This window comes from Triplophysa rosa, linkage group LG18 (genome assembly GCF_024868665.1).
Source record: "Triplophysa rosa linkage group LG18, Trosa_1v2, whole genome shotgun sequence".
Lineage (NCBI taxonomy): Eukaryota > Metazoa > Chordata > Actinopteri > Cypriniformes > Nemacheilidae > Triplophysa > Triplophysa rosa.
Genome location: NC_079907.1, coordinates 3,045,594 through 3,070,426, shown reverse-complemented (window position 1 = coordinate 3,070,426; position 24,833 = coordinate 3,045,594). Strand labels below are relative to the sequence as shown.

The 24,833-nt window shown below is 37.5% G+C and overlaps 1 protein-coding gene across 2 annotated transcripts in view; it reads left to right on the top strand.

The window, feature by feature from the left end:
* Window positions 1-24,833, top strand: part of LOC130569002 (cadherin-18-like) — a 103,177-nt gene that overhangs the window by 18,746 nt on the left and 59,598 nt on the right. For both annotated transcript variants that reach the window (XM_057358315.1, XM_057358314.1), the window contains exon 2: window positions 17,202-17,861. In XM_057358315.1, coding sequence (XP_057214298.1) covers window positions 17,595-17,861 — 267 coding nt within the window. In that variant the 5' untranslated portion in view covers window positions 17,202-17,594. The remainder of the gene's footprint in view (window positions 1-17,201; window positions 17,862-24,833) is intronic.

The window sequence follows — 24,833 nt, the reverse complement described above, 5'->3', positions numbered from 1 at the left end:
AAAGCAGTTTCAAGGAGAGATGGACGGAATGAGATTGCGCGCAATGGGATCGTGGAGTTACAGTAACAGCAATAGAATATGACTTCATTTCTTAAGAAACATTTTTACGTACTGTATATTTATTGCATATATTTTATGGTAGTGTTTTATCATTCCCATGCTTTATACTATTCCTTAATTAATTTTGTTTGTTTAAAAATGTATTTTCTGCAAAGCTACTTTGCGCGAAGATCCACAGAAATGTGTGTGCATTGATGTATCAGCAATATTGCACGCAAACTGTGCCAATGAAGTACTTTAAAGTGAATGGAGAGAACAGATATACCAATAGCTCCACATTCAGCGCGCGCAGTATCTGTGTGGGTTTCGCTGTAGATCTGCGTGAGCTAAACCTGCCAGAGTCACCGTGCGTACTGACGCGCTCCCCATCAGATGGCCGTGCTGTTAACCAGCACACAGAATCAGACGCATTGGAGAGGTGCATGTGTGCGGCTTAAAAGGCTTATCTTCTTACAGCACCACTTAAAATCCACTTCTCTGCTGGAGCTCTGAGCCGGGGTCGAGCTGTCAAGCAGACGAAAAGCGAAGGGAGAGATTCAGGCGCAGCGGATGAATGCTAATAATGTTTGGGTAGATCCCACTGCTTGAAGTTGTTGGAGAGCCGAGTGAATGCGTGGTTTGGCATCAGCCGCTTTAGAACATTATCAATTGATCTGTCTTTGGATTTAGCAGCTGTATTTTTAAAAAAACAGTTTTCTTGTTGGCACACCCTCGCATCCACGTACGCACGAAGCATAATGCTGCTGTTATTACTCGGCCTGAATGGGGAGCTGTGGTTCGATACAGAGTCTGTGCTGTTAGGATGTCAGTGGGTTAACTGGAAGATTTCAGAAGAATGAAAGATTGAGAAAGAGATAAAGAAAGCTTTTAAGTCGGCGGCGAGCTGAGAAGATTCTGTTTCTCAGGCACTTCTTCTAAAATGATTCAATTTAGGACACTTTGCCGAGGAGTTGCTTGTGGGATTTGATTCTCTCTGGAGAGCAGCGGCGTTGTGCTGTATAAATCACCCTCAGCCAATTGACATGCAGGCCTTGTTATGCATAATCCAGTCGGAAACATGATTCTTCTGGTTCTGCGTCTTTATTTGTCACAGCATGAGTAAATAAGATGTTTCTTGTGAACCATTTTGTAGATGTTGTTGTGATGACTAATGGCCATGCATGAGCTTCACAGGAAGTGAACGCCTTTCTTTAAGGTGTGCTGTACACAAGTACAAAACAACATTATACATATCTCTACGCACTAATACTCATTCAATTTCATTTTCCGTATCTATACGTAAATACATCCTAATGGTACCACTGCAGTACTTTTTCGTAAAACATTGACACCAACTTTGAAAATGTCATTGCAAGAACAATCTTACCTATGAAATAAAACAACTCAATGTTATATCAATAATAACTATTTTACGAAATAGCTAATGGCTGTTTTTATAAGATCTGTTTTTGGGCAAGTGACGGTTACACTCTAAACATTTTTGGGTTGTTTCAACCCGTTGTTGAGCCAAAAGACTTTGGTAAATTAACCCAGAAAATGTTTATATTTGATCCAACAATTGGTTAAAACAACCCAGCATAATTTATAACCCAACAAATGGCTTATTTGTCCATTTTTGACCCAACGCTGGGTTGAAATAACCCAATATTTTGTAGAGAGTACGTTTAGGGGTGGGGCTTCGTTATTGATTTTTTTCTACAAAATTGTATGAATCCTTTTTTCTAGTATTGTAACAAATAGTTAACAATTCCTGTGAGATCAGACTGAATAAACTATTTTTATTTTAATCATTTAGTTTATAAAGTGTCTGTCAACATGACGATCAATTCACAAAATCATTGAAATAATAAAGAATAAGAAATTGTTAGCATTAGCATTGTCCTTAAAGATATTGTTCATAATACTTGTAATAAAAAATCCTTGACAAATACTCCTAAAACCCTATAAACAGCTACTGCACTTCCAGCATCACTAAATGTGCTCCCTTAGGTCCGAATAAATGTCTTCCACACGCCTTCTCATTAGAGCTCATTGTGTAAAATGGAAGCGACATAATGAATCAATCTTTGAACCACCACCTTGTTAACCTCTGAAAGGCTGTTCACACCAAGCAGAAACCCGAAATATCAATACGTGACTTAAACCCTTGAGGCGTCTTAACCTGTAGACCTCCGATACTCATCCCTCAATTAATACTACTTAAAGAAAAAAAATACACAGTCATCCAGCTGAGACATTCACAGAAAGCGCTCTGTACCCTGACGGCTCGTGACTTTCCGTAGTCCTTTATTCTTCTGCTAAACCTCACTCTGTCACACCTCACAGACAGCCGGTGATGCCGTGAATTAAAGCGGATTTGGTTATGCTTGCAGGCGGCTAATGTCTGTACTTCTGCTTGTTGTGTTAGGATGTCTGCACAAGACAAACACCGCGCGGCTTATTGCTAAGTGCCGAGGCTGTGATTTCAAACAGCATTTTGAAGAGAGGGAAACATCATTACAGAGACAAAAAAACTTGCAATGAAGTGATTATCCTGCTGTGTGAGAATGTTAAAGATGCTCGTGGATGTCATGAAAGTAGCGATTGGTCTCGGTAAAAGAGACGAATGGAAAATGAAAAATGAGTGTGGATCGTGGAGAGCTGTGACGGCAGATGCTGTTTCCCTTTCCTGTTTACCGTTATTCCATTTCCTGTTCCTTTTTATGACTTTTTGCTTTTATTTTCTGCTCTTGCTTTCGCATCGTTGGTAATGGGATTGATTACATCTGATAACAGTCTGATCATAGATATCTGTTCAAAGGAAAGGTGATGTTGAAATCAGACAGCAGGTGCGTATGCAGCAAAGTCAGTTTACGGAAGTCGTGCCACTCGGCGGCCATGTTTGCAACGCATCTGGGCAGCTATTTAAGTCATAGCAAGTCTACTTGAATAGGGGAAGGCATTTCTAAAATTAAGCAGCATACAGTATATCCGAAAAATAATTAAACATGACATGAACTGTATCATAATTTTGGTTTGCTAAAATTAAATTGCACTAAAAATCACTTTTTCAAGGGTCGCCTCATCTAAAGGCTGGCAAGCACCTCACAAGAGCCCCGCCCTAGAGAATTATCCATCATCTTTACTGATTAACGATTGGCTCATTTTACTAAGGCGGGACTTACTTCGCTAGAGCGGCCATATTGAGCGTTTCATTCCTCACCATTCATTGTAAAGGAAGTGGCGTATCTTGATAATATTAATATCTTTGGTTTGCAGGCTTCACAGGAAGTGTGATGTCACTGCTGTGATGTCACTGTTGGATTTTTGTGTTTGTACCCTGTAAAACCAATTAAAGGTTATGTGACCTGCTTATTTCTTCATCACTTTTGATTACCCCCCCTCTCTCTCTCCAAAAATCTCCTTCTCTCTCTCTCTTCTCATCTCTCTCTCAATCTCTCTCTCTCTCTCTCCTCTCTCTCTCTTCTCTCTCCTCTCTCTCCTCTCTCACTCTCTCTCTCTCTCTCTCTCTCTCTTCTTCTCATTCTCTCTCTCTCTCTCTCAATTCTCTCCTCTCTTCTCTCTCCTTCTTCTCCTCTCTCATCTCTCTCTCTCAATTCTCTCTCTCATCTCTTCTCTCTCTCTCATCTCTCTCTCTCTCCAATCTCTCTCAATCTCTTCTCAATCTCTCTCTGTTCCTCTCTCCCTCTCTCTCTCTCTCAACTCTCTCTCTCTCTCCTCTCTCAATCTCTCCTCTCTCTCTCTCTCTCTCTCTCTCTCTCCTCTCTCCTCTCTCTCTCTCCTCTCTCCTCTCTCTCAATTCACAATTTCCAGTATTTTATTGCATGTTGCGTGGTTTCTTACAATATTGCCAAAGCAATAACATAAACAAAAGACAACATAGAAACATACATAAGTACAAACATGAGATTAAAAAAAAATATTAAACTAAGGTGCTGAGTAAGGCATAAATATAGAATGAAATATAAAATAGAGTATATGTAAGTAAACAAATTAGTCTCATGTCATTCCAAACCTGTATGACTTTCTATTTTCTGCAGAACACAAAAGATATTTTGAAGAATGTTGGTAACCACACAACATTAACTCTCATTGACTTCCATTGTATGAACACAAAACCAGCAAGACATTTCTCACAATATCTTCTTATGTGTTTCACAAGTAATTTTCACAAGTTTTAAACAAGCAATTTACTAAGAATGAATGAATGTTGTTATAGCACTCCGTTGACAAAAGAAATTATGCAAACTGAGGTGCAGCAAATATGGCGAACACGTGCTGTAAACAATTTGCATGGTACCGGTCCCCATCTTGCAGGATACAGCAATTGTGCAGCATAGCTCCGCTGTGATCCAGACATCTGAATCGACTCTTTAAAATCCCGATCCTGGAAGTATGCCGGCTCTAATGCTCTTCTCCATCGGATCACTAGAATAAAAAGTGTTTTAAATAAAATTTAGAGAATAACTTGCATAAAACGTATATGTATTTGTGTTGAAAATAACGATGAACATTTAGTGTCTGGTTAAAGGGACAGTTCACCCAAAAATTAAAATTCTGTCATCGTTCATTCACCCTCTTAATATTTCAAACCTATAAGACTTTCTTGCTTACGCAGAACACGAAAGAAGATATTTTGAAGAATGTTCAATGGCGGTACCCGTTGACTTGTCAGTCGTTTTGTGTCAATAGAGGTCAATGGGAACCGCTGTTTGCTCATACAGGTTTGAAATGACTAGAGGGTAAACAAATGATGACAGAATTTTCATTGTTGGGTGAACTATCACTTTAAATTGTACTGCGGGTGCTTTGTAAATCACACTCAACATACTGCATTAAAATATCGCTGAAGTTGCACAATTATTTAGTGAATTTTCCACCACAATCTCTCTGTTAAATTATCTCATGCTAATCCTTTCCACAATCTTGTGAGCGTAGGATAACCTCCTTATTGAGGGATGGCAGGATTGCATTACTAATGCTCAATAAGATCATCTGACACACACACATACCGTACATACGCTCATGGGATACGAAAGCCACTTCACACGTCGTGCAGTAAATTACACTGCAGGGGAAACGTGCATTCAAGCTAATTGCTTTGTAGTAATACACTCATCCGTGCACATGCAGCCAATTGCACACACACCATGCCAAGCAGATGACAATTGACTGTGAATCAGAAATGCAACATAGAAACATACAAGAGGCTTCTGTAAACCCAACCCTGAGGAAGGTTTCTTGTAACGGTGTGAAGCAGAAATGCAGAAGCACGCATGCACGCACACACAAGAGATGAAAGTGTGAATGAGCTGTTTTGGGAGATGCAGAGTGTTGGGAGAGAAACTGAGCGTGAAAGTGAAAAATAGAAGGACATGAAGAGATGTGATAAAACAAACGCCAGTTTCGCACTGGTTACACTGGGGATCATTTTAGACCAGAGTCATCTTTATATTTACTGTAAACATCACAACACAAAGTTTGTCACATCAGATGCCTTTTTTTTGTTACACAGTGAAAAATGAACTAATAACATCCAGTCTTTATAATGTTTCTTTAGAACGAACATCTGTATATAAGGTAAATGGTTTCCTAAATAACCATCAAGTATCCTTTGGTATTACAGTAACTGATTCATTGTGAAACAGAGGGAAAGGTTGAAAGGTTGCTCTTTCATATCTCAGTTTGTTTCATTTAAGTATCAATTTAGTCTCAAATGCTTCTCCTAAAATTGCTTAGGAGAAATAAAATAGAAACAAATGAGATCATTGTTAAAATACATGAAGAGGATGGAGGTGTAAAATAAATGCAGATTGTAGAGGTAAAATCATCTGGATTTGGGTCAATTTGACGAGAAATGTTTGAATTCATATTGAGATCTTCAATAATATTGACTTTTGATTGCAGACTTGACAAATCTGAGCTCAATTTGAGACATTTATGGATCTCTTTCTTTATTCTTTAGCAAAAGTTTCCATTTGCTGTCCATTTCATTTCATTGATGTCTATGAGAAATAAAAATATAATATATAATGAAATAAAATAAAATAGTACAAAATAAAACAGAAAAAAATAATAAAAAATGACTTTTTTTATAAATCTCATCTGTGCATTTTTCTTTTAGCTGATAAACAAAACCATTTTGGGGACAGAGCAGACAATATTGCATTTTGCATTTTGCAAAAGATTACAAAAACATTTTCACCAAAAACAAAATGTGCAGTAGTGAATCATTTACAATAAGATAAAGAACAAAATAATGTAAATGAATCATTTGTGTATTATATATACTCTTTACTGACCTCTTTGCTGATAAAACTCTGTTCTGAATCTTTACTTTTAAGCATATTCTGGCTCTGACACACAATATTCCTAAAGAAAAAAACAATGGCCGTGCGCAGACATCATAAGATCAGACTCATTGGATCAGTTTCATAAACCCGAGCTGCACTGAAAACCATTGATCAAGCATTAACGTTTGTCAGGATGTAACATTAGAGGTTATCAGATGGCCGTTATGATCAATAGCATTGTTCCTGTTTGTGGCCGGCTGACTTCTGTCCAGCCCATCTAAACCGGTGTGAATCACTTGAGTTCCAAAGGGCATAAACCGGACGAATCGAAGAGCAACATTGTATTTATACATTATGTCTGAAAAGTAGCAGGAAATGAGGGAAAAGTCACAACCTGAGGGGACCTGAGAGCTCTCGTGATGAAAGACAAGCCGCAGGTTCCCCGGGGGTCCTGAGCGAACCACTGCCCATTTTTAACTTCTTATCTTATGTACATACAGATTCAAGGGCTAAAAATGACAGTGTTCGTTCACTTTATTGAATATATGCATATTTCACAGATGTATATTTTCTCTAAGTGCTTGCTTGGATGTATATTTAGAATACGATTGTTTCATCTTAATTTCTACAAGCTGCTTTTTAAATAGCAGTTAAGAGGCATCACGGTTAAATAATATATTGTTATGCGTTTGCATGCATGCACAGAGCTTCCTTTCAGCGACGTGTCGAGCGCTTCATCTCCATCTTTCCATTTATTTCTTCATCATTTATTTATTTTGCAATTCCACGGCAAAAACCATGACGCCACTCAACACACTCCCTTATATGTATTCTAATTGAATTTTAAAAGTACCATGCGCCCTTCAATTATTTCTCAATTAAATAAACATTGCTTCAGGTTTTTCAAGTAATTACTGTGGAAATGAATGTACATAGAGTGGGCACAACTGATGCACACTGATGATGCTGTTCTGTTTCCTAGCAACCAGAAATACAGTGTTAAAGACCTTACAACCCAACAGGCACTAAAAACACACATAGAGGCATGTGCTTATGTACTAAAACACACACAGAGACAGAGAGAGAGAGAGAGAGAGAGAGAGAGAGAGAGAGAGAGAGAGAGAGAGAGATGTGCTAATTCTGAAAACAAGAGAAAAGTGTCTTGAAAAAGTGAAAGTGACCTATGAGTTAGATATGGTGACCCATACCCGAAATGTGACCTCTGCATCTAACCCATCCAGTGAGTAGTGAACACACATACACCCGGTGGGCAGCTATCGGAAGAATGAGAAATCTGGCTCCAACATTACAAATGTATCTCTTAACACAAAGGCACACATTAGTCAAAAGCAACAAAACTTTTAATGCTAGAGAATTCAAGTGCTTACACAACAAAGTCTATGAAATCAAAAATAGGGATCTAGGTGAAACGTTTTTCATTGGTACTATTTGTCTCATTCGCACTTAATATGCACTACAAGTAAATCCATATAAATAGGTTGATTTTCTGAAAAGTGTAAACACTATCTGACCATTGATCTGTTTGCTTAAAAATCCATCCCAGCCCGACAGCAACATCGACCGAACCAACAGAGTGAGTTTAAAAAATGAATTCTGCATTTCCGTTTCGTGGGGCTGTCGCTTTAAATTGGAGGAAAATACAATAAACAGACTCGTACAAAAAAACCCCAGTTTTAAACTTAGCTTTGTATTTAAAAAGATCCTTTCCATTTGGTTTTCAAGGTTTTTTAGTATCCGTCCTCATATAGACTGAATTCACTCATTCTGTTCTGAGTAAGAATTTATATTTCTGAATTTATCGCTCACCTCTCGTAGTGAAAATTCACAGTGCTCTTGACAATATCAAAACAAGAGATGAAACAATAGATCATGCTTTTTACTCCCGTGATATCTTTCTCTTGTTAGCTGTCATTCATACGCATCCATACCGCCTACATGTCTATGCTGCGGGGCATTTTTGTGCAGACTTCAGTGTTGGTTTTTTACAGAAGAGACATTATTTAGGAGCACGATGCAATACCTACGTACACATTTCATTATACCAGAAAGTACTAGTTCAATAGATCATTCATTCATTATAAAGCATACTGTATGTCATTTTTGGTTCTTATGCACACAATATTTTATAAGGTATAGTCTCAGGAGCGCAGGGGCTTTAAACACGGCTTATCAACTAGGAATACGAATTGGAATTAGCATATTATAAGACAATGAAAATTAAATGCATTACATTACAATCTTGAAGTGTTAAGAAAACCACTATTGATATATTCATGAAGCATTATCTCAATACGCTGTGCTGAGTTATACACATACAGAGTTTGAAATGCTGTCTAGTACCGTGGTGTAAAACATTTTGATTCGGTTTTATAGGACCTCAAAAACCACTGGCATAACCAAACATGCCGTAAAGTTCAGAAAAATAAGGCCCGGTTATCGCTGTTACTAAATTTCAAATCGATTGAAAAGTCACGGCACGCATTGATCAGTGCATCCGAGCTCTCGGGTACTCCAGCCCACCCCACCCTGTGCATTTTCACTCCACGGTAAGAACTCTTGTGCGGGGCTTGCACTGCGCAGTAAAGAGCTTTTTTGTTGCTTCATGAAATCACTGAAACCATAACTCAATGTGTGCTGCAATGCAGCAAGGGAATAAGACGGCGAGCGAGCGAGAGAACGGGAGAGAAAGATGAAGAGAGTTTTAAAGGTAAATAGACTGTCAGAGTGAAAATGGCTCTCTGCTGAGAGAAGCAGATGGATACTGTCTCTGAGGCTGTGTCCTGGTTCTGTGATGAGAAAAACATGAGGATTCCTGTTCTCTTCCCCTCCCTCCCTCCTTCCTCTTCTCGCGTTCCCATCTCTCTCTCTCCCTGTCTTCATCAAAAGCGTGCCAGATGGGATGCGCTTGCGATTTAGGCCACTAAACTTGAGCTGAGACCTTCACTTACGATGGCTTCGTGTCGCTCTGCAAAAGTCCAGACTAGAGAAGTGAAGAAGAGAGCCGTCGCTTTGCTCAAATCTGAGGACGAGAGAACGGACGTGAAAACGGGGAAGCTGAGCCAGACGGAGACAAATCATACGCAGAGACGTAAAAGAAAGAGGTGACAGAGTCTAGAGCATGTTTTTTAAGTTCTCACGTTCAGTTTTTTCGGAAACGAAAACTCAATACGTGCAGGTGCCGTGCAATCAGTTGTGACCCTGCAACACTGCGTCTGTCACTCTCTCACCTTGCAGAAAAAGTGAAAATTGTCTCGTAACGCCACATGAATATGCACAAGGTGTCGGTGAGAACGGTTCACATTGTAATTTCCGGGAGATGAGAATCATTTCAGAGTGTGAAAGTGAGCGAGGGCTTTCTTTGGTGAGCGTCTGCTCTTTCTGAACTTTTATGTATATTTTATGATGTACATAAGAGGGGCTGCGAGAGTTTTGGCATACAATGCACATACGTACATTAGTCAAGCGTTCCGAAAAACCTACTGTACGGAGGCACGGAAAGTAAAACCTGTTATTATGACTCCTTTCTAACCCAACCCCCAGATGTCTCGTTCTGTCCTGTCCCTTCAGGCTGTTTACATACGTGTACCATGCTACATATGCGCCACGCTCGCAACGTTGAACAGAACATCTTTAAAGCATGACATTTTTGTGTACAAACATCTTATGAATACCTTGAGAAACAGCTGTCGTGTGCACCCACGTTCTCTGTACTTTGCTGTAGTTTTGCAGCAAGTTTGCCAGTAAATTACTGTAGATTTAATCTACAATTTGGTTTTAAACATAAACTTATCTAGTTCTTATATTTTCTTTCATGAAATTAGTCTAAATATCTTAGGTCACTTTTCTTGATATGTAAATGTATCGTAATTTAAGAAGTTTAAAATATTTTTAATAGAAAACAAGAGAGTAATGCTTAGGAAGAATGACATTTTTTGCAGTGTTGCTGTGCTAATGCCAGTCTCTTCTTGCTCATTTTCAATCTCAAAAGTCAAAGTGTTTTAATTTTGGTTAAAGTAGAGTTGAACTCAAATTGTAAACAGTACTAATAGGAAAGTAATTAAGTCTACAGTAGCTTACTGGCAAACCTGCTGCAAAACTACAGCAAAGTTTTACAGTGCGGGTATCTGTATATAAAGCAAACACACACTTGTGTTTTGTTTTGATAAACATTGATACTGTACACATATGGAGAGCATCAACTTTACAAAGTCTCTGTACCTTACCTTCAGTCAAAGGTTCTTTAGAGAACCATCTCTTTCTTACTTTTGTATAATCTGAAGAACCTTTTTTCATCACAAAGAACCTTTTGTGAAACAGTTCTTTATGGGATCGTTGAGGCGGATTTCTATAGTCACACTCTTGCCTAGCACTAAATAATGGAAACATGTTTGATGTCAAAAACAGTTATGAATAAAATAGCATCATAAAATTCAAATGATGGTTTACTTTATACTTTTGATGTACACTTTACAAATAAAGATGCTAAATGATGCCAAAGAGGAACATTTTATGGCTGTATGGTTCTATTAAGAACCTTTGACATCCACAAAACCTACGTTGCAAAAAGGTACTGTTAAAAGTCTTTTTTAGACTTTAAAGAGTAAATATTCCTTGATTTTTAAGGTCCTATTTTGGTTTATAGTGTCGAACGACAAGTTTACATACATACAAGGTGTAAAAACACTATTATTTTGTTATAATAGGCAGTTTATCTTACCTTACTTCTTGACTGACTCTCAATTCGTTCGGCGAATCATCCGTCTAATCACTTCCTTTCCACCAGCCTAGTCTGATGTGATTGGTCAGATGGTCTAGTCTGCTGTGATTGGTCTACCACTCACGAGGCTCACGAGCTACAGTGTTTGGGGGAGAAGAGTGACGTTTTCGCGGGCAGTCCTAGCAAAACGTAGGCGGGGACTATATGTAGCGACATACAGTAAATCCACGGCAGTTCGCGAATCGGACTTGGGCACGACTCGTTCGCGTGATTCAGAGTCGACTCCCTTTTTTCCAATCCAAACAACTTTGTTATTCATTCACCTTCGGCTTTACAACTTGGCAGGCTGTTTACATTCACACATGGCAACATTACACACTGCATGAAATGTCATTTACATGAAGAGTAATATGTACTCTTTAAAAAGACGTTTTAAGAACCTTTGACTGAATGGTTCTTTGGGAACCAAAAATGATTCTTTTATGATATCGCTGTGAAGAACCCTTTGGAGCACTTTTATTTATTTTTTTAAGAGTATATTTTGCACATATTTTGCACTGTCTACTATTAAAGGAACAGTTCACCCAAAAATGAAAATTCTGTGATCATTTACTCACCTTCGAGTTGTTCCAAATCTGTATAAATGTCTTTGTTCTGATGAACACAGAGAAAGATATTTGGAAGAATGCTTGTAACCAAACAGTTCTTGGCCACCATTGACTAGGAACAATTTCTTTATACATTTATTGTTCTGTTGAACACAAAAGAAGATATTTTAAAGAATGAAGGTCAGCAAAAAGTTCTGGGGCACTTTTGACTACCATTGTCATTTTTCCTACTATGGTAGTCAATTGTCATGATTCTGCCTCATCATGTCATGTCTTTCATGATCTTGTGGCAAGGTCATGACAGGATCCCTTGTTTAATGTGGAGAGAGGCATTTTGACCCTTTGGGTGTTCCATATGCTCTCTTGTCTCTTCATTATTGATTGTTAATTAGTTCATGCCCCGCACCTGTCCCCTCTTGATTTTCTCCCCCTTTTAATGCCCTCCTGTCTATTGTACTGTGCTCGTTCGTTGTGCTTGTACCTCTGTGCTTCTGTGCATGTTTTCTTGTTCGAGCTGGATTACGATTCATATTTCACTGTGGATTATCCAAATCAAGTCAAGTCAAGTCAAGTGTTGGTTAGTCTAGTGTTGGTTAGTCTACATCCTGTCTGCTTATCGTGTTATCCTGTTTTCTTGTTTAAAACCCATTGTGGGTCTTAAATGTTCAATAAATCCTCTTTATTAACCCCTTCACCGCTGCTGCCTGCAAGTGGGTTCTCTCTACGTGATTCATGACAGTCAATGGTGGCTAAGAATGTTTACAGGTTTCGAAAGTTAAAGTATGCATTTATTCTTATGCATTTATTTATTGCATATTTAATGTAGTATTTTGGGAGGTTAAATGTGCTCAGTGTTAAATAAAAGTGACATTGGTTATATTCGGCATGTTATTTTAACATCTAACAGGAAATGTTGTAGTAATGTATTACAGAAGAGCCAATTTGAAGACACAGCAACCCAGTAAAACTGATGTTGAGTGAACATCTTCACAATGTGCAACAATAGTACCAGTGATGCAGAGCGATTACTATTCTGTCTGTCTGACAATATGTTCTACCAAAGCCTCTTCTTTCTATCTTCGTCTCTCTCTTGTGCCGTGGGTTATTTGACCCTGTTCTCTCCCTGTCTCTCCTGCAGTAGTTTGATCTCAACAGAGAGTCCAGACTGAGAAATCACAGCAGGTCATAAAAATACTTGCTTCAGGCAACACAAAGCCTCATTCTCCTCTATATCATCATTATTATCTGCTGTAATGTTGTTGGGTCTCTCTCAGTTGTCTTAATGTTTCTTTTCTAGCTTTCTTGATTAATTTATTAACAAATTTGACGGGGCGATGGGGAAAGCGCCACCTACTGTTTACAATGTCATTAAACTTCACCAAAAAGTTGTTTATGCCGTGCCACACAAACTGCACATCCTTAAAACGCCATGCGTAGCTTTTTCATTTCTGTCTGCAGCTATTTTTTCATATGTATGTTGTAGTGTCTTCTAACTCTATTTCTTCTTCACTATTCCTTTGACTGAGAAAAGGAACTGAACATTATGTTCCACTGGTTCCACTTTGCTGCTGTAAATAATATAGAATTTCGAAGCATAACCCAATGCTGATATTGTAATGTAAACCATAATGGCATGAAATGTGTAGCCTGCTGTTCTCTGATCACACAGTAAAGAAAGTCTCTACCGGTGTATGAAAGTGTCACTACTGGAGACCAGCTGCCATTGATTGAGCACAGCTGTGAGCCATAAGCAGTAGACTGAGAGCGAGAGACATGGAGAGAGAAAGAGAGAGATAAAGGCGGAGGGGTGGAAGGGTGTTTTAATTATAATCACCAACACAATCATTGCATCAACGCTGTGATGGAAGAGCAGCTTGGAAGACGACAACACACATGCACACGCATTGCAGAAATTTGAATGCGATACGCACCTTGTTTCATACAGAGAGCAAAGAAAATAGAAAATAGCCACCTGTGGCCTTACCAACATGGCCACCTAGTGACCCGTCTTGCCTTAAAGGGATAGTTCACCCAAAAATGAAAATTCTGACATTGTTTACTCACTCTCTTGTAATTTTAAACCTGTATGACATTCTTTCTTTTGCCGAGCACAGAAGAAGGTGTTTTGAATAATGTTGGTAACCAAACCATGGCGCTACCCATTGACTTGCATTGGTTTTGTGTCCATACAATAGAGAACGTGAAGCTGAGAAATGCCCTATGTTGCATGTTGCAGTGGCGCCGCCATCTTGGAAGGTTAATACTCCACTGCTATTATTGTTTCGATATGTACCGTTACTTGTTTTGTTTGATATATGGAGAAATCGAAAGTGAAAGAACCAGGGGCTTTTCCTGAACGACTCCGCGTAATGCTGTTGCAGTTTTTTACACAGCAAGATCGACCTACCATAGTTATATTTCCTAATCAAACAAGAAAACAAAACACTGCATTGAAAGCACTAGCAGCCATCCTCCCAAGATGGCGCAACATTCAACGCGGCGTGACGTCAATTAACAAGCTCTATAGAAGCAAATGAGTACTACAGTTGTTGGGTTACCAACATTCATCAGAATATCTTCTTTTGTGATTTGCAGAAGAAAAAGTCATACAGCTTTGAAATGACGTGAGGGTTAGTAAATGATGACAATTCTATTCCTTTGAAATGAAAAAAAAAAATCCTTTGAGGCCAGATGGGTCACTAGGTGGTCATCTTGGTAAGGCCACAGATGGTTGTTTTCTATGTAATGTAGTACAAAGCACATGTTTGTCATGATTGACATCGGCAGTAAAATCACAGCAGTGAAATCCTGAAAATGCAAAATGATTGACAAGCAGACAGCATTTCTGGAAAAAAAGACGTGGGCAACTACCCCAAATCTTTTTGCTGTTTACCAAATGTAGAGCTGTCATTGACGAGACAAGTGTGATTTCTAAAGACTCCCATTTCAGTGATATCTGTCAGATAGTGGGAACATTTTATGTGTGAAATTCTAAGAAAATAAAATCCTTTATGCGTCTTGAAGCATGGCTAAGTTTACTGCTAGCCTGCTGCACTTCTTGTGCAAATTGTCTCAGCATTACTCGCTTATAAATACACGCATCACATGCTAATGGACATGTTCTTTCTTTGTTTGCATTCCAGCCATTTGAATGACAATGTTGACACTACCGCACGTCTTGTGAGCGTTCATTCCTGACAGCTGGATTCTTACTTTTCCTGTCACCGCTGTACTGGCTCGTTCCTCTCTCACCATATTCTCGCTTAAACAGCTCTCTCTCTCTTTTGCGATGTCACCACGAACTAAATGCTTTATTATTGTCTGAGAGTGAAGAGCTTGCTCAAACACAGGGATTATCCAAGAATCCAGAACATATTTTTAATCCATGTACATTTTTAAGGGGATTTCTACTGTTTACCCTTTAAAGGATTTCTCATCTATGCCAGTCTTATAATCGGAAGCGTCCACAAGCTGTAATTGAGTCTCGCGTGTGCATGCCTGCTGATTGTGGTTGCAAGTCATTTGTTCTTAATGTAGTGCCGTACGTTTGTTTTTCAAGAAACTTCTGCAAATCCTTCATTGAATACTAATGATATTTGAACAGAATCTACTGCCAATCTAGAGAGCAGCAACTGTGTGGTATGTTTCATTAAAACACAAGCTTATTGTGATACATGGTATAGAAACATAACACTTAAGGTCTTTGCACATACAGTCCGAAATTTTCGTATGCGTTTTTTCGTATTTGCCTCTCTTTGTACGGTGTCTCTGTATTGTTAAAAAAGGCCACTCAAAATGCTTGACGGATGCGAAAAACGCAGAAAATCGAACCCGGTCCGAATTTTTTTATGACGGATGAAAATATCGGAGGCAGTGTGTAAATGTGATTGACACAACGTGAGATCGTATTTATTTTTTAACGTGCGGAAATTTCGGATGCAAATTTCGGACTTAATGTGCAATGGGCTTTAAGAAAACAAAATAGGACTTTCGGGGTTAAATACAACTTAGAAAAAAAAGAGAAACTTGTTTAATGCAATGCAAATATGTTAGAAATACTATAAATAATTACACATTTTAGTTTGTACAGCGATAAATTGAAATTACTCAGCCGACTGCATGCAAAATATTTGTATGTTTCATGTAGCTTTCAATTTCTTGTAACATTTTTGACCTTTTAAACCTTCTTGAATAAACAAACAAGAAGCATGTTTAATGCAATGCAAATATGTAAAAAAATATATAAATATGTATCACACATTATTACTTTGTTTATACAAAGATTAGTTAAAACTACTGAACCGACTGCATGCAGAATCTGAAACATTTTTGTATTTTATATAGCTGTAAATTTCTTTTCATGATGTTTTATAACATTTCAGACCTTTTAAACCTTGATGAGAGTTCTTTCAGATCATAGAAAAGGATTTGCATTTCTATTCCTGGATTCATTAAACTAAATATCCTTCATGTTTCAGACCTCTACGACCTGAGCTCTCGCAATTCATGATTTAATAGCATGCAGTAGATCATGTTTATCTTCTGTTTGTTTCTAAAGCTTAACTAAAGTGTCTTAAACTTGCCTGGCTTAACACCTTCCGTGATAACCAGAATCACCTTCCGTGTACCCAAATCTGTCAGTTTACATTAGATATGCTTTTCAAGCTGCTAATTTAAGATGAGAAACTAGCATCGACTGTAAAAGCCGTTCAGCTCGTGCACCAATCACTGTAAATGATAAAATCCAGAAGTACAACATTCTGGCAAGCCTTGTTAGACAGCAAAATATTGATTATGACTTGAAGCTAATTAGTTAGTGACGTACTGTGACAGGCATCTGTTGTTTATGGGTATCTTTCGGAGAATATCATAATTATCTCATTTAAAGGAATAGTGATTCTAAAAAGACATTGTCACCCTTTTTTTACTTTGACCCTGAATTTTATTTCTGGTGAAACGCAAAATGAGATGAGATGTATAATCAGCAATTATTTTTTAACCAAAATGAGTGTTTTTATACTGCCAAGCTCCATAAATCAAACGCAAATGACTCTATGACAAAGAGAAATATTATCAACGAATCACAAATTTGGGTTTGTTTCTCCTATCAAGCTTTTGTCTCGCTTGCAGTAATACAGTAGTTATACAAAATAATTAATAAATGAATAATTAATAAATAAATGAAAGAAAGAAAGAAAGAATAAATGACTTGGACTGCATGGATCAAGTCCAAATGTTACATTTTTAGCGAACTATTCCTTTACTTCAGAAAAAGGGATACACACAATTAAAAAATGTTGGGTTATTTTAACCCATGGTTGGGTCAAATATGGACAAACCCAACCGATGAGTTAAATTAACATAGAAAATTCTAGGTTTAGTTTTGTCCATGTGAGTTTAAACCACCCAGCATTTTTAAGAATGCAGCAAGCAATAAACTATCTCATGATCCATTACAACAACAAAAAATTAAAAGTGTTTGTGCATCTCATGTTTTTACAGGAGATTCAACATGGCCGCCGCTGTGTTCTTACATCTTCGCAGCAGCTGGGCTTGAACGCAGCTGTGTTCTTCTACGAGTGCCTCTAAAGTGCATGATGTAAATGCATTTCTGCATCTAGCGAGAGATGTACGACTGAAACATGACCCTCGTTGCAGCTTTCTGGACCTCTGGTCAGGCATCTGATTAAGTCAAGCCCCTCCAAGAGACCATCAGAGGGGGGAAACAAGGAGCCGAGGTGGCTTGTGGTTGGTGGATAACCAGGAGGAGGAGGAGGGTTAGGAAACCATCTTTATCCATTGGAATATACCCTTTCTGGAATACCACTGCGTATTTGGAATATTGCCGAATTTTCAGTCATTTTTGGAATATATTGGGAATTTGGTTTCGCAGTCATGAAGGTGAACCCGAGCTCTTGTTTGTGTCCTGTACTTTTGTGCCTGTGTTTTCTGGAGAGGGGTTATGAGGCGAGTCATTACGGCCAGACCAAAGTCATCTCCAGGAACCAGACCAAAGTCATCTCCAGGAACCACAATACAACTCACAACCAGACCAAGGACGGCGAAACGGAGGTGCACCATCGACCCAAAAGGGGATGGATATGGAACCAGTTCTTTGTCCTAGAGGAACACATTGGATCAGATGCACAATATGTGGGGAAGGTAGGAAATGAATATTACTTAAGACATTTCTTATTTAATGTTACTGCTGTTGCAACTGCTTTTGTGGTTCTTTGTTTTTTGTTCCAACAGTTTTCTTACCTTTGTTGACATTTTCATATTGAAACAAGAAGTTGGGGCATCATGAGTCGGTCATATGTTCCTGAAAAATGTAAAGTTAGATATCTGCTTAAAGTTCATTAGTTAAATTTGGTGAAAATGCTCAAATTGGTTAAACGTAGATTAAAAAACACTTTGATTTCATTGGCTCTTTAAACCAGACTAAGATGGTTTATTGTTTTTAACTAATCCAAGATGGTTTCCTAGTCTGACTGCCCCATACCCTTCTAAAACCACTGAACAAGACCACCCTGACCAGCAAAGTCAACATTCACTCAAGAAAATGTTGGGTTATTTCAACCCAGTGTTGGGTCAAAATGGACAAACCCAACCATTGGGTTAAACATTAACCTATGCTGGGTTGCTTTAACTCAAAATACTGGGTTGTTACTGGGTTTGTTTAACCCAACCTATGGGTATGTCCATTTTTGACCCAACGATGGGATAACTCAACATTTTTTAGAGTGTTTTAGTTCGGCAAACCCACACAGATTGGTTCAAAAATAGAAATGTTTAACACCCTCACGTACAACATGAATTTGTAAATCAAGTAGTAACCTTTGCTCTTTCTTTCACCATATTCCATTATACTTGTCTGTGGCTGTTGGTCTTGATCGATAACTTCTTTGCATGGAGTTTAGCTTAGCACAGCGAAACAGCTGCTCAGAACTGCAGCTTGACTTATTGGTTTGTGTTTCACATTTGACAGCCTTCATCATTTTGGCAAGACTCATGACTGTTCTCTGTGTTTGCCTCACGGGCTTGTCGATCTTGTACAACATAAATTTTGTGTCCATGCCAACTAGTAAATAGGAGCGTGAATCTATTAGCATGTTGAGTCGGTCTGGAGGCAGTATGCTGAATCAATGATGGGAAACGTTCGCAGTGACCACATTTGGGTTCCTTATTAAAATACATAAATTAGTTCATATAATTATATATTTTATAATGAGCATTATGTAAATGTTCCCTTCTTATTACATCTGGACATTTATTAATGATAAGATTTCAGTGTATTACAAATATTTTCTTGGCATCTAATATAAAAATGCACGCAATATTGTATAGCCACAATCCTATTCAAAATGTCAGACTTGACTAATTATTTCAAGCATTAAAAGGTTCAGCCGTTTAATTCTGAACAGGTGCCCAAAATATTTACTAGATTATTTATTCTAGGTCAAGCGTATAAAAGAAATAAAAAGCAATATGACTTTGTAATCTGTCCTTGAGCTGCCCTGTGAATCAAAACCAGCTTCATGAACTGATTCAATAAACCTTCTTTGAGACCATTAACAGGGAGACACAGCTCTGACCCACTGTCCTTTAATGTCCTTTAAAAAAAAGACTCTTTTTTTCTCTGTGTCTGATGCTAAGATGGATTCAGCGGGTCATGAGTGTTTCACAATGACACCTCAGGAAGCAAGTTGTCTTCCTGCACATTGCCTTCTCTTATCTTCAGAAATATGGAAATGTGTGGCAGTCCATCATTATTCGGGGTACTCAAGCATAGCCTAATGCATGAAAAAGAGCAGAGATCGAAAAAAAGAGAGCGCAGAGCAGAGATAGACCGTTCTCATGGACGGTTTTATTGCTCAGAGGTTCGTCTGCGCAGGTGGCATACTGGAGTCCTCAGTTTTCTCTGAGGAAAAGAAAAGTCCTGCTTTGCTCTCCATGTAATCTCATTGCTGTTTTTGAACTATATACATCATATTGCACCAATGTGACACAAAATTGAGCACAGAAAGGTTTAAAAATTTGCACGAGATTTAAAAACCCAAAATGAAATGAATATTAAGGGTGACACAAACAAAACAGATACAAGCTAACTTTACGACAAGGTTGTATTTTGTCGCTGTCCTAACGAAACCTCAGATGTAGATTTTAAATAATCTGGTTTGATATTTGCAAAACCCAGTGACACACATAAAGGGTGACATAAAAATCATGAAATATGGAGATATTTGGTTTCAGAAGGACAGCAGCGATTTGTTAACATTTGTAAATGCATGAACTAATAATGAGCAATCGTTTTTTTATTAATCTTTGTTAACATTAGTTAATGCCAATACAATTGTTTATGTTAGTTCATTGTGCATGAACTAATGTTAACAAATGTATTACCAAATGCTAAAATTAGAACATGAATAAATGCTGTGGAATCCCAGGTGAAAAAGTGCACTAAAATGCACTTATAGACCGTTTCATTGGACCCGTGCATGCCTGACCTCCAGTTTACTTCCGCTTTGTGTCTGGCTAGTGCCTAATATAACTATTTATATTTTATTTTATTTATTTTAATATGAATTTGTATTGTTATTTTACTGTATAAAAATTGTATTACATTTTGTTGTATATTCATTTTATTAAATAAACAATTTGTTAAATGGGTCCTGTAGTTTGGTCACATTTAAACAAACCGTATGATACATCGACATCTAGCGGTTGAGTTTGGTATCGCAGTCTAAATTCAAAATATTGGAGAGGCAAGTTTAGCCAAAAAAGTTTAGTTCTTCTCGGTTTCTTTTGATTGTTATCAGAAATAATCTACAGGCACTCTATTGTTTGTGAATGTGTACAGGAAGTTCAGTTGGGGTCACAAAAGTGCGCGTTTACATTTGTTTACGTTGTTAAGATGAAACCGTCTATATTTATTTAAAGTGATCTATTTTCACACACAAATTTTGTACTTAATATGCAAAAAAATTGTCTTTAGTTCTTTTTAAAATAGACTTAAGAAGATCTAAGTGTACGCAGCTGTGCTATTTTGAGACACCATGAATAGTACTAAATACTATATTTTTAGTATATTAAGTATAAACTTGAAGGCCCGGTTTCATAGACAAGGCTTAACCTAAATCAGGACTATGCCTAGTTAATTTAATTTAATGCCTTAGATACAACATTACCGATGTGCATCTTGAGACAAAACAATGGCAATGACATATTTTAAGATATGTCAGGGCAAGATATTTTCAGTTAAGACAGCTCAAAATTCCTTTTAGTCTGGGACTAGCCTTAAGCCGTGTCTGTGAAACCGGGCCAAAGTGTACTAAGTGTAATGAAAGAAAGTGCATTTTAGTGCACTATTTTTTTACATGGGAAGTATTGCATGTCAACTAATGTAGTTAACTCATGTTAACAAATGAAACCTTATTGTAAAATATTAACAACAATTATCATATTAGTTAAAAATATACATCGCATGTTCAATCTGGCCAAATGTGACATTACCAATAAAAAGCCTTGCGTGAGCATTGAAAAAACATAAAAGATATGACAATAAAATCAGAGTGTGTGTGATGTTAAAGTGCTAGAAGAGTATTAACAAGACAGCATCGATTCAAATAACATCACATTAAAACAGAGCTTTATCAAGTTGCTAATATAATGCATTTATTACTTTTTGTCTGTCTTTATCTGCATGGCTGGTTCTAAAGAGCACTGACTGGTAAGTATACTATGCCAGGATGGATTAAGTCACCCCCCAAGACCTCTGTCCATCACAAAGCTTTGTTCTTCAATAATTCAACACATTGAAACATTCAACCGAGTTTACAGCGTCCACAAAATATGCTAATCCACAACGATAAAATACCATGAACAGCATGCTGTTATGAAGGATTTAATTTGACATGAGAATGCAAACGGCAAGGTCCCAAGATCGTTACCGCGGTTAACTCCCTCATATTTAATTACCGCCGCTTCTATCACAGGGGCTGCTAAAATACGGCCATGATGCCAAATGACCCTTAATTAGATCGGAAAAGTCTCCCGACAATTAATCCTTCAGCCCCTCCGTTTATGCGTGTGTGTTTATTTTGAGTCGTTGCTTAATTAAAACTTGTAGACGCTCACAATAGCGCAGGAAGCTTCCCGTGAGGAATGACAAACTGTGAGATGACAGACGCTGCATTCCAACTACATTTTATTAAAACTGGCTAAGGCTATGCATTGCTCAAATATATATATATATACTGTATATATATATATATATATATATGAGTAACAAAGCCCCATAAGGTTTTGCTTTATTTACTTTTATGCATTTGACAGATGGTTTTATCCGAAGTGACTGACGGTGCATTCAAGATTTTTATCAGTATTCACTATGAATCGTACCTTTGCGCTGCAAATTCAATGCTCATTCAATGTGTTAAAATGTCGATAAAATGGTCTATCTTTACGTAGCCCGACTGGTAGAGCATAGCATTAGCAATGCCCAGGTCATGGGTTTGATTTCCATGAATGCATGTCCGCTTAAAATCTAGTTTGCACTGTGAAAATATTGGTCAAATGCACAATTGACCCTTCGCAAGCAGTTTGATTGACAGGCGAGTAAAGCAACAGCTGTACTGTGTTTGTTGTGTTTAACACAAATAAAGATTAAGACACTGATGGACTGTTATTCTATTCTGTACTGAACTAATATTGAAAAGTTGATATTCTTTTTAAAATAAGGATCACGGCCGACCAAAACTAAGTTACTCTCTCTCTAAAATTGTCATTAGAACAAATTTCGGAGTAAATATAAATACTTAATACACCACATTTAGGTTAGCTATACATCCATTTGTGTGACTGTAGTAGCCTACTGCATCGTGCGAGTTTAGAATTAACGTAACGTTATCGTCAATATGCTGGTGTGGATGCAAATATAGGTATAATTATTGTTAGTTATCAACAGAACAAAAAAATATCAAATATTTTTTTCTACTATGGTAGTCAATACTGCCCCAGAAATCTCTGTTGCTAACATTTTTCTATAGATATTTTCTTTGTGTTCAGCCGAACAAAGAAATGTATAAAGGTTTGGAACAACTTGAGGATAATGTTGACAGAATCTTCATTTTTGGGTGCAGTATCCCTTTAGGATAAAAAACGACAATGTTATTTAACACAGTCTTCGTTTCTTTCTAGGTCCCCGACTGAGCTAGTAAATACTGAAAGCAGTCATTCGTTTGTCACGTGTTGTGTTCATCCTTGATGTTGGAAAAATGTAATTCCTCATGAACTGACACGTGTGTAACATGAATGATATATTGTGTTTTTGCTGCTGAGAGAACGTTTAAGGTAGTACAGCATTATATATATATTCTAGTAAGACCAAAAACTAGTTCGGGTTGCTGTCAGGCACCATTTCTTTTTGCAAAGGGGACCTTGAAACCTTTGGGATTTGGGATATCAAACATTATACCAGAGACAGGCACATATTCAAGAAAGACTAAGATTAGATTTTTACGGACAGACACGGTCTAAATCGATTTAAAACTAGAAGTATTTTATTATGTTTTTGTATTACGGCAAAGTACAGACCACCCCAGAAAGAAAAATCTGTAGTAATATATTCACCCGTATGTGGTTTATAACTTGTATATGACTCTTTCTTCTGTTGAACAAAGAAGATATTTTGAGAAATGTCTCAGTGTCTACGTGTCCATACCTTGGAAGTCAATGAGGGTCAATGATTCTCAGTGGAAGGTACAATACGCTGGTCAGACATTTGTGTCTTGTTTATTGCCTTATTTAAGAGAAGCGCACAGTGTAGTCAGTAGGGGATCGTAAGACTTTCACTATAATCTAACATAATATTAGCATTTAATATTACCCATAACACTCTAATTAAATAAGTGTTTACAACAGTTACTCGCGCAGGTTGCTGATGAAATTAGTTATTAAATATTTGTACGTCCCCGCTGATGCCTGACATAATTTTTACTGGGTGTATATAAATAGTTTGAGGATATTTCATCATAATGTGTCCTAAAAGAGTCAAAAATGTGTCTCTTCTGCTCTGTCAGTGTTACAGGTCCTGACTCTCGCTGATTCAAAAGGTGTTTGAATGTTTTATTCATTTAGTTATAAACGAATGGCCCTCTGACAGATTCAGGGAAGCGTCTCCCATTTGAACGAAGCACAAGAGGAGGAAACAAACGGGTTCGGTCTAAATTCCAATCTTCTTTTATGCCATTTCAGCTAAGACGCGAAGGCTTCTCATTACAGTCTGAAAGGGAATTTTAAATAAAAATAAATGCAGCATTACCATTTTCCCCCTAGCTTTTTCTCGACAATATTTCACTGCGGAATGGCTGGGTCTTGCTGTGAACGATCCATTTTGAGAAGCGGTTTAAGCTACTTGGTTATGTTATTTATTAGTATGACAAATTGACTTACTTTTTCTTGCCATACAAAAAACAAGCACTTACACAACATAAAATACCAGTTAGTGATATTCCATTTGAAAAGTGGTGTTCCCTTTAGATGTTTATCATGAAAGTGTTGACAATCTTTCATCTAAACATCAAAGCTGTCTGGTGTTCTCATCACGGTGAAGTCGGCTTACTGTAACAAAGACAAATCGTAAATAAAATCTCTGTTGTTTCACAGACACAAAGAGGAGATCACACAGACTGCAAACTGAGATGTTGCCAAAATCTCCTGCTTCTCAAATAGTTCTTGTGAAAACAGAATCCAGTCATTTTACATATCGCTGTTGTCCTTCTAAAAGCTCATATCTCCATATTTGGTGCAATAAATCATTATTATTAGTTACCCTTTAAGTTTGTCACTGGGTTTTGCAAATATCTAACCAATAAAACTATTAAAAAGTGCTTGTTAACTTTTAAAAGCACAGTGGGTTTTTTTTTCCATTTCCTGAAAAACAGTGAATTTGGACATACAAGGTTTGTCTCATCTCTAGTTTCTCTAGAGCTCGAAAGTATCAAAACTAGTGCTCAGATTAACTGCAATCCAACATATTTCGCCATAGTCATCCATACAAATTGAAATAAAGACAATTTATGACATGTGTCTGATCTTACTGTACATTATTTACAGTAGCTTTGTTAACCACCA